Genomic DNA, 9857 nt, shown 5'->3' on the forward strand with positions numbered 1-9857 from the left:
TCCCCGCCTGAAAGTATGTGTCATGGCTAACTGACTAACTAACGCCCTTTAGAATGTTGTTACACTAAAAAGTTCTTCAACTTTCCAAGTCGAACCCCTTGAAAAACAAGCTGGGAAGACGTCAGTTCTCAGCCATTAATTAGCCGCAATTTAAATGTGTCAAAGGGGTTTGAACAGGAATAAATGTTCGATTTTGGGAAGGCCAATCTAATTTGCATATGTCGAGCAAATTACATGCAAAACGTTATTAGGAGAGATGGGATTCTGAGGTCGATGGCTTGCCAGTGCGAATGAGAACTCAACAGGTTCAAGTTCAGTTTGGGGGTTCATTAAAGGGAATCGTAAAATAAATTCGCCGGCTATAACACAGGCCAGTTTTGGTTTATAATCCATTTAACTGACTCAGGGGTATAGTACGTGGTGTCGGTCTAAAAGTCAAATTAAGTCGGGCTGAAACGCAAAAGCGGTTTACGGTTTACGGCAACAAAAACATGATACATTTAGCCCGCACTTGGCACATTCAATTGACGAAGTGAGTATATAAGTGGTATCATCCGAGGCTAATGGATCAGTATTCAATTTCGTTCTGACCGCGTCAATTATGGAGCTGTCTCTCGTCCTCGTCCTGGTGCTCGGCTGTGCCTCCCTTGGAATCCATAGTGGACAAGCCTCCGATTTGCGTGAGTCTTGCCCTCTGCAATTCTGAAAAATTTTCAATGAAATTACCTGAAAAACCTGATAAATTACAGCCTCGGGAATCGAGAAATGCGGGGCCATGGACGAGCAGTGTCTTTTGAACGGGGTTAACTACGTGCTGAGAAACTATGCCAAGAGTGGAATCAAGGAGCTGGGACTGATCCCACTGGATCCGCTGCACATCAAGAAGTTCAAGATTGGCCGTAATCCACACAGTCCAGTCAACATCGATCTGAGCTTCCGCGAAGTGGACCTTTTGGGTCTTCATCAGGCAGTTGCAAAGCGAGTGAGGTAAGATAATATAAAATGTTACCACCATAAATATACTTTGTATATTTATAAAAAAAAATAGTATTTATCTCTATAAAAAATGTAATAACAAATTTAATGATACAATGGTTGAGCGCTACAGAAATCATAAGACTTGTGTCCAAAAGTATGCAATACCAAAAAAAACTTAATGAATCTATCGGAATTTCGGATTACAAATTTCATATTGCATACTTTCGACCCTTTTGTAAGTGGTTTAAAAAAACATATTTCTTATTCTTTTTTTATATATTAATAGTGTACAGTTTTCAACATTAAACAAGTTTACTTCTACCTTTGTGGCAGTTTAATTTCCAAATATTTTTCAAGCATTATAAAAAGAATTGTTATATTATGTTAAAATATAAGAGCTATACTGAGCTAAAAAAATTAAATCCATTTTCCGGCGCACTTAGATTTTTTCTGTTTATAAAAATAGACATCATATTAAGCGATTTAAAATCTTTACAGCGGATTCACAGCAGATCTCGGCCGCACAATTGAGCTGGTTATGGATGTGCCCGAAATTGCACTCAAAGGCCCCTACATAGTAGATGGCCGAGTCCTTATTCTACCCATTACGGGAAAGGGCAATGCCGAGATTCGGCTAAGTAAGTTAAGTCGTTGCTCATCCTATGAATTAGATAATCACAAATGTATTTACTCGACTTACAGTAAAAACCAAGGTGCATGCTTTGGTCAAGTTAAGGCGTGTTCCCAAGGGCGATCATCAGACCTTTGCCGAGGTGGTTGACATCAAGGTGGAGGTGAATCCCTCCCATGTCTCCTATCACCTGGAGAACCTATTCAATGGCCAGAAGGATTTGAGTGAGAACATGCACGCCCTCATCAACGAGAACTGGCAGGACATCTTCAGCGAACTCAAGCCAGGCATTTCCGAGGCCTTCGGACTAATAGTCAAGTCAGTGCTGGACAGGATCTTCGGGAAACTGCCGCTGGAACAGCTCTTCGTAGTCTAATCATAAGCCCTAGTAAAAAGCTCTTCAACTTCGATTAGTTGAAACATAATTGTGAATATTTATTTGATTTTAAACTTACAAAACGCAAAGCAAACAATTCACTGACAAGTTCCTCTTACAAATTAAATTCAGGCACTGAAAGATGGTACTTATACTTATACTTAAGCCGTAAAATAAACTAGCTTCATTTTTGGCTTAGCTAAATAAATGTTACAAAGTCAGCGATAACTGGTTTTCGTTTGATTTTGGCTCTTTAAATTGTACAAATATTGTTCAGACTAGCCATTTTTTAACAAATATATGTAAATCCTTAACCAAATCGTTTTCTTTGTGATCTTGAATTGTAATAAAGTAAAACTGAATGCCTTTTTGATGGCAAAATCATTTTAGACTTAGACATATACGTATTAAAATATTAAAATCAAATATTTTTCGTTTTGATTTGGATAACACAGTTAAATAAATATACATCAAATCTTAAGTAAATTCAGGCACTCAAAAATTATTCTTAAATGTATCAAGTAAAATAAAAGAAATAAGATAATAAATATTACATTATTGAGTTTTACAAATATTTTTCGGACTTGTAAAGGTAATTTAAATTAACAAATTAACGCTTAACTTTAACGATGACGTTTTTCTTAAGATCTTGGGTTGTACAAATGTTAATATAGGTCAAAGTAATATGTTTGTGTAGAAAAATGATGCAAGTTTGATGTCAAAATAAATTTTTGACTTAGACATAAATGTGTGTGTGTCGATTTGTGCATATAAAATTCTTTTTAAATATTTCTTGTAAAAATGGTATTTTGTTGTCCCTGGCTCGGTAAGCTCCTCCTATTATTTTTCTTTGTTTTTAGAGAAGAACTCCCATTAACTTCTGAAGCGATAAAAATGGCGTTCGCTCCTTGGCGGTGAAGATGGGGACTCCTCCCCGCTCTCGCTCCCGCTTTCGGTCTCGAACTCATCACTCCAGGCGTCCACCATTCTCACTTCGATGACGGTTTTGCCGCAAATGTCCACCACACTGGGCGGGAAGTAGGTCTCCGGATTGGCTAGCAGAGCGGTGAGGAATTCGTCCTGCTCGACGGCACATTGGACCACGTTCTCCAGCTGGTATCGCTTGGCAATGAGCATCTCCTCGGCGTTCAGTCCGCGTGGCTTTGCTGCCTGTCTTTCGGCGCCGGCCAGCAGAATGGCCCGCTCGTTCAAGGACCTGTGACTTTCGGTCATGGCCGCCGAATACCGGTGGTCCAGATCCATTTCCCAGTTGAAAACGTGCACGCTGAGATGCGAGGCCTTGAGCCACTCGCGCAGACCGATCAGCAAACTCTCCAAGCGCTGGGCATTAACTATAAGGTTGATAAATATTAAATAAAATACTTATTGGAATAGTAATGGAGTACAGAACATACACTTGGCAAAACTGTTCACAAAGTGCCCGCCACGGTGACGCATTTCGGTGGTCATGAAATGATTGAAGCACTGCAAATAGGAGGCCGATCCCTTGAGCAACTTGTCGCATTCGGTGTACTTTTCGTAGTCAAAGTGGCGATTCGTCTCCAGTGTGCGACGCTGGTGGCACAGGAAGCGGTCCACTTTGGTGCACAGCACCTGCAGCTGGTAGCGCACATTCAGGCTCTTGGGCATTGCGTTCTTCACGGGCATCTCGAACGGATAGTCCGAGGGCATTGAGTTTTGGCGCGAAAAGCCCAAGTCGGCGATCAGGTGATCATGCAAAGACCTGAACAGATCCATCAGACGCAGAACGGCATTGTGCTCCAAGCTTTTTATGAGAAATGAAAATTAACAATGAATGGTTTAAAAAAAAACAATTTCATTATAAATTGAATTTTAAGTAATATTTTTAATCATTATGTGACTAAACATCATTATTAATTTAGTTTAGCTTTAAAGTTTTCCCTGAATGTGTTTATATTATAAAGAATCTTTAAAAACAGCGTTATATGATTTAAAGCTATACTAAGCCAAAGAATTTCGGTGAAATAATAATTTTAGGTTCAAGTTTAATTCGTTTTTATTAACGTTATTTAAATTTTGGCTTTACGATTCTTGATTTTTGTTACTTTTTTTTTAGGTTACTACTGCCATTAAAAATAAATCAAAAAGCGACTAAGAAATAGAAGTACAAATTTGGGAATTTGCTAACACCCATAATATAATTATTTTATGTTTAAAGTGCTCTGATTTTTAGGGTGCACTTTTTGTGTGCATAAACTCACCAATCGCCATGCAGACCAATCAAACGCAGCCTTTCAATGGTAATGTGCTGCACTGAGGTCACTTCCTGGCGGCATTGCCGGTTCCAAATGTTCTCCTGCTGGAGTTGCTCCTGTTTTTTACCGGAAACCAGGAAGAGGGCTCCAACTGACTTGGATTTCTTGGACGGAGCACCGCCGCCTCCCGATTGGCGGGAACGCTTCGAAAGCTGTTGCATGCAACCCAAGCCGTGGAATTCGAAGCGTGGCGCATTATTGTCCAGTTGGAGCACCCTGAAATTGTGTTGAATCTCTGCCAGAACACAGGGCGAGCTGCTGGGCACAGCGTCGGGATTCTCGAACACCACAGAAGCCGGCATTTGCGAAAGATTCTCATTGGATTCTATCATGCAGGACAATTGCTCCTGCAGCTCCATCAAATTGAGGTCCAATTCCTGGTCAGCGCTGGCCAAATGGCCCAAAGATGGGGCACGGAACATCTTACCAAGCGAAATCGGGAAATAACAACTCAATCGTCTGCCGTCTAAAAAAGCTTTTTTTTAAAATGGGCGCGACGCCACGCTGTCTGGAGTTTTCAGTAGTGGTGGGGGGAGAAACAAAGACGCTGACATCGATAACATCCATGTTTTGAAACTCTGTATATCGATGTTTGATCGGGCGTCATCGATTGTTTTTTATCTCTAACGAGATACACTCAAGAAAATGTTATCTTTTTAGATTAGCCCAAAAAATAAACAACTAAATCGCTGAATGGTTGTTTGCCAGGTGTTCCATACATATTAATATATCACACAAATAAATCATTGTTGGTCTTTTAAGGTTTTCTTTAAATTATTTTAAAAATGTATCTAAACTAAAATTTTTTTCGTTAAGATGATCCAATATGAATGCATAAAATAAACATACAATAATAAGTTTGAATTAGTCTAAAAATCAGTGTTGGGGCTACCTAGATACTTGAACCTAGGTACGTACTTAGGTAAGAATTTATGATACCTTATACCTTACCTAGGTAAACTATGTGAGAATACCTTTTACCTAACCTGGGTAAAGATTTTTATTTGTCATAAAAACTGGCTGTTTTAGGTACTGAAATATATTTAGTATTGTTTTTAAATAGGCATAATTTGATTACAACTTGAAAAAAGATAATTCCACCCCATGTTTTTTTTTTACTTGTTTCTACAACCAGACTTAATTGCCAGGGCGTATACACAATATCATAATTTATCCACAAATTTACATTAAATTTTTCGCCTCATTCATTGACGGAGTCATTGAAGCTCAAGGACAGAGACAACTATATGGATACTGCTTCAGATTTGTTGGTAATAAGTTCACGTTCACACTGCCTTTTAACGTTAAATTCAAACTTTACTATTTTGTTTATTATATAGTGTTTATCCCGCTAATTTTAACGTTAAAAGGTTTTCAGTTGTTATCTTTAAATGTTTAAAAATATTTCGCATACATTTAAGCCGTTCCGTTTTGTCGTCAACTCCAAAAAATGAGCAAAATTGTAATTTTTAAATACAATTTTGCTCATTGATGTATCGCTCATTAGAATCGTGAAACGTTTGTCTTCCTCGCACTAACGTAAAATCGTAAAGTTAAAAAAATGAGCAATAATGAGGCCAACAAAGCCCATTAAAATTTGAACAACTCAAAAGATGGCAGCGCCGGTGGGTGGAAAACTTCACTAGACTGTGTTTTAGTGTGGGCTCAAACTAATGTAGATTTTACATTTTAATTTACAAAAAAATGATAAATTTTGTAGGGGTATTTAAATTACAGTTTATGTTATTTAATTGTAGACATGCGTTTTTGTGGTTCAAATAAAGTACCATAAATCTTAATTCCTTGGTATTTCCCTTCTTTTTCTTTGTATCTTCCAATTTTATGCAGCCTAGTGCAAGAAACATAACAAAATTAAACTATTTAATTAATGACCTCTTTTCACAAAACTCTCTGAAGGTGTTGTTGGCCCGAAACAGATAAGATATTATCGGCATTTCCTTTAAAATGTATAACCTGTCTGCTAGATTTAACAAGGTCTTTTAATTTTTTATACAATTTCTCTTTTCTCCCAAACACTGCACTTTAACAATTCAATGGTGAAAATCCTGCAGTCTCAATATTAAAGCCTATGAGACATTCTTTATTGTTGTGAAAAATTCCTGAAGTGTTTTGCGATTAATGGCAAAACCCAAAAATGTATTTTCTCGTACAGCAGTTTCCAGATTGGTTACATCAAAGTTGCACTATCTTTATCTCATCTGCTGGCCACTATCCGCTTTCTTATAAACAAATACGACAAGAGTGGGTTTTTTTTAGCCAACCACAAGATCGTTAATTCTTTAATTCACAAAGCACAATGAACCAAAGACCGGAGCAATTGAATTACAAGCTTTCTTTTGGATAGGTTCTGTGGTTTCTTTACGTTTTATAGATTTTATTAAAAAATTAATAATTTGTGGTTCATCGCGAGTCCCATTTTATTGTGGCTTCCTGCGGAAAGAGCAGCCTGAAAGAGAGGAAATGGGGTTTATTAGTTTGTTAATAAGGAATGAAAGGCATTGAATAGCTTGACTTTACCTTCTGTCAGCTTGGCGCGTCCTCCAGTGGGCTGGCACAGAATGGTTGCGCATCCGGCGCAGACCACGACGCCCTGGGCGTGGCTGAAGACGGTGGTGATCCTGTAGCAGCCGGGGCACTTCACGTCCATGAAGTACGAGTTGGGGTGCTGGACCAGGCGCTTCAGCTTGTGCTTGCGCTTCTCCTCAGCGGGCAGAGGGTGCAGAAGATCTTTTGCTAGCTGGAAATGAGAGAACAATCAGGGAATTAGTATAAATGGAATAAAATATGTTTTAAGTACTTAAGCATTTGATTAATTTCTTTAATTTGTTAGGATAGTTTTTACTGTTTTTAGACCACATTTCAATTTCCCTGTTTAAATCCAAAAATGAGGGAGCTTCATTTTTTTCAGTCCTTAGGTGTAATTTGTTAAGATAATTTTGGCGGTTTATAGATTATTTTTTACTGGTTTAAACCAAGGTAGGATTCCACTAATTCAACTAACGCATTTAGTCTATTCTTAAAGATCAAACAAAAACCTAGAAATTGATATAAAAAAAATTTTGTAATGTAAAAATTACTACAAAAAAATTTTTGTAGTTATAAGTTTAGAGCAATAAAACCCAATTCATTAGAGAAAAAAATCTTATTGGCACATTTTTCCCTCAGTGTATCAACAATTGGACAGCACAGACTCCAGCCACAACAACATTAATTCGCCAACTCGTGTTCTAGGTTATGTACAAGGACTTCTGGGAAGTCCTTCTGGCAGTACAATAAACTCTTTCTTGAAGTCATTCAAATTTATCAAGACTTTTAATCCATTTCACAACGGTTTGCAATTTCACAGGCGCACGCCATGCGTGGCCACCAAAACCACACACACTCTCATGAAAGCGGGCCAGACATTTGTTTTAAGGCCTTTTCAAGGCACTTTTTATGGCCAACACTTGCTCCATGCACACTAGACACTTTGGGGATGATCGCAGCACGCTTTTGATTTGCATTTAAGTGAGTTTTCTGTGTTTAAAATCAATTTTAACGCAATTTGGCACCCACCGGCATGTTTTTTCTTTCACAGCTAACACGGAAAAGGAAGTGAGGTAAATCGCAGCCAACTTAACTTGGCCGAAAAGGCACTAAAAAATACCGAGCAGCTGGCCGGCGACAACCTTTCCAACACTGGACGCTGTATTTTCTTAAGTTCAAAATATTTATTAACGTATACAAATACAAATTTAAAAATTATATAACTGTACTTGCTTAAAATATAAGTATATATTAGGTGTTCAATCATTTATAATAATAACTTGATCCAGCATTGTTTTATTAATTGTGTAAAAATTGTATAATAATAAGTAAATGTATATATGTACAAAGATAGTAAACTAAATAATAATAACTTTATCCAGCATTGTTTTATTTATTGTTTAGTTTCTCCTCGCTTTAAATTATAAATCAATTCTAGTTATTCAATCTATTAGAACTTTAATTTATTTTGTTTGTTTATTGTTAAGTCTTTAAACATTATATATATTAAATGTTCTTAAATGTGAATAGACTTTTTGCCAATCGTCACAGTGTAAACAAATCTTGTAAGAAATTCGTGAACCCCACTAAGGTCATACTAAAGTAAACATATTTTGGCGCTGCCGGCAATTGGTTGCATTTATCCGAATAAAACAAAAAGTAGGGAGATATTATTTATTATTTCAGTTAAAATTAAGACATGCGATCTGTTACCGAGCCCGATCACACAATCCAGCTAAATGAAACCATCTACTGCTACGAGATCTGCACCAATGACTTTGCCTACAACCTGATTGCAGTGGCCCTCAAAAAACGTCTGTGTCTGATACTCGTGGGACTGCCGGTGAGACCATAAAACTATGAAATGTTGAATTAAATGGTTTGATATTCCATTAACTATTTCCACAGGAGGAGAGCGGTGAGTTTGGGTACACACACCTGCTGGACCTGGACATGGGCGACATGGGTCAGCGGTGCGTCAGTGCCTTAGCCTTTTCGCCGGACACCTCGCTAAGTTGCACGCCCAATAATGTGACTATATGCGCCGCCTATGGGAATCAGTTGAATATATCCCGCACCGATCTGGGCCAGTTTAATACGACTCAATTGCTTCGTGGACATGGAGACTATGTGAACGATGTGGCCTGGGTTTGCGAGGGCGAACTGCTGGCCTCCGTCAGCGATGACTTCACCTGCCGATTCTGGACAATCTCAGGAGAAGGCGAGAATGTGATTACCTTCTGCCTGTCATCCGCCGGAATGTCCATCAAGTGTCACCCCGAGGATCCCAACAAGGTGCTGGTGGCGGAGAAAAAGGGTGCGAATTAATCCTACATCATCGAACCTTGCTACTAAGCAATCTCCTCTTACAGGCATCATTCATCTGTACAATGTGAGGAGCAAGCAGACAGTCATCTCCGTAGAATCACCAAAGTTTCCGCTCATGTCCGCAGATTGGGCTCAAAGCAATAGGCTTTTTATCACCTCCCTCGCTGGCGGGGATGTCGTCACCTGGGATCTTAATAGACCCTTTGTCCCAGCGGATGTGAAGCAGGTTCACGAGGATTGCGGTCGGGTTGTACGATTTGCGCCAGGATCCTCGGAAATGGTCATCGCCATGATCATTGGCCTTACGCTCAAGGTGTTTGCAGCCAAGTCCACGGTTCCATTGCTCGAGGCCTCGTTGAAGACCTTCGGTGGAATGGCCTGGCATCAGCGATTGCCGTATATCAGTGCGGTGTCCGATCGGAAACTGCTCTTCTGGAAGGTGCAGATGAAATAAAGATCTGTATACAATAAGAATAAAAAGGAATGTTTAATGTACAAAATACATTTTATGATATTCTTTATTTTTAATTTCTTTTACAAAACTACCTTAAATAAAATATTTGCATAATACGCTGATCTGAATGTAATAAATTTTATTGTAAAAAAACGATATTGTTTAAGGGCTGGGAAACTGCCCTAATCGATTAATATTAACCTGCCAACTAAATTCAAATAAATTTAATTTCTTAAAAAATAAAAA

General features: G+C 38.4%; 4 protein-coding genes across 4 annotated transcripts; 2 read left to right on the plus strand and 2 right to left on the minus strand.

Moving 5' to 3' along the window:
- Positions 1 to 519: 519 nt before the first annotated feature.
- LOC128259035 (protein takeout) lies at positions 520 to 2034 on the plus strand. The gene is made up of 4 exons (XM_052991152.1): positions 520 to 680; positions 750 to 987; positions 1477 to 1616; positions 1681 to 2034. Exons 1-4 carry the CDS (start codon positions 602 to 604, stop codon positions 1983 to 1985), a joined length of 762 nt encoding a protein of 253 aa, XP_052847112.1. The 5' UTR covers positions 520 to 601; the 3' UTR covers positions 1986 to 2034.
- A 189-nt stretch (positions 2035 to 2223) lies between these two features.
- On the minus strand, positions 2224 to 4991 carry LOC128258852 (protein bag-of-marbles). Its single transcript, XM_052990806.1, has 3 exons — positions 4229 to 4991; positions 3401 to 3771; positions 2224 to 3337 (listed from the first exon to the last, which is right to left on the minus strand). Exons 1-3 carry the CDS (start codon positions 4702 to 4704, stop codon positions 2859 to 2861), a joined length of 1326 nt encoding a protein of 441 aa, XP_052846766.1. The 5' UTR covers positions 4705 to 4991; the 3' UTR covers positions 2224 to 2858.
- Positions 4992 to 6648: 1657 nt separating this feature from the next.
- Positions 6649 to 7969, minus strand: LOC128259188 (40S ribosomal protein S27). Its single transcript, XM_052991417.1, has 3 exons — positions 7859 to 7969; positions 6821 to 7040; positions 6649 to 6749 (listed from the first exon to the last, which is right to left on the minus strand). Exons 1-3 carry the CDS (start codon positions 7862 to 7864, stop codon positions 6721 to 6723), a joined length of 255 nt encoding a protein of 84 aa, XP_052847377.1. The 5' UTR covers positions 7865 to 7969; the 3' UTR covers positions 6649 to 6720.
- A 442-nt stretch (positions 7970 to 8411) lies between these two features.
- LOC128259026 (nucleoporin Nup37) lies at positions 8412 to 9669 on the plus strand. Its single transcript, XM_052991124.1, has 3 exons — positions 8412 to 8672; positions 8738 to 9146; positions 9202 to 9669. Exons 1-3 carry the CDS (start codon positions 8529 to 8531, stop codon positions 9609 to 9611), a joined length of 963 nt encoding a protein of 320 aa, XP_052847084.1. The 5' UTR covers positions 8412 to 8528; the 3' UTR covers positions 9612 to 9669.
- The last annotated feature ends 188 nt before the right edge of the window (positions 9670 to 9857 follow it).

This window comes from Drosophila gunungcola, chromosome 3R (assembly GCF_025200985.1).
Source record: "Drosophila gunungcola strain Sukarami chromosome 3R, Dgunungcola_SK_2, whole genome shotgun sequence".
NCBI classification, from domain to species: domain Eukaryota; kingdom Metazoa; phylum Arthropoda; class Insecta; order Diptera; family Drosophilidae; genus Drosophila; species Drosophila gunungcola.

Coding starts and splice junctions, on each gene's coding strand:
- LOC128259035 (XM_052991152.1), top strand. CDS start 602: ATGGAGCTGTCTCTCGTCCTCGTCCTGGTGCTCGGCTGTGCCTCCCTT. Junction 681..749: donor TGGACAAGCCTCCGATTTGC/GTGAGTCTTGCC, acceptor GATAAATTACAG/CCTCGGGAATCGAGAAATGC. Junction 1,617..1,680: donor CAATGCCGAGATTCGGCTAA/GTAAGTTAAGTC, acceptor CTCGACTTACAG/TAAAAACCAAGGTGCATGCT.
- LOC128258852 (XM_052990806.1), bottom strand. CDS start 4,704: ATGTTCCGTGCCCCATCTTTGGGCCATTTGGCCAGCGCTGACCAGGAA. Junction 3,772..4,228: donor ATTGGTCTGCATGGCGATTG/GTGAGTTTATGC, acceptor TCTCATAAAAAG/CTTGGAGCACAATGCCGTTC. Junction 3,338..3,400: donor TGTGAACAGTTTTGCCAAGT/GTATGTTCTGTA, acceptor TCAACCTTATAG/TTAATGCCCAGCGCTTGGAG.
- LOC128259188 (XM_052991417.1), bottom strand. Junction 6,750..6,820: donor ACGCGCCAAGCTGACAGAAG/GTAAAGTCAAGC, acceptor CCTCTCTTTCAG/GCTGCTCTTTCCGCAGGAAG.
- LOC128259026 (XM_052991124.1), top strand. CDS start 8,529: ATGCGATCTGTTACCGAGCCCGATCACACAATCCAGCTAAATGAAACC. Junction 8,673..8,737: donor TGATACTCGTGGGACTGCCG/GTGAGACCATAA, acceptor CTATTTCCACAG/GAGGAGAGCGGTGAGTTTGG. Junction 9,147..9,201: donor GCTGGTGGCGGAGAAAAAGG/GTGCGAATTAAT, acceptor CTCCTCTTACAG/GCATCATTCATCTGTACAAT.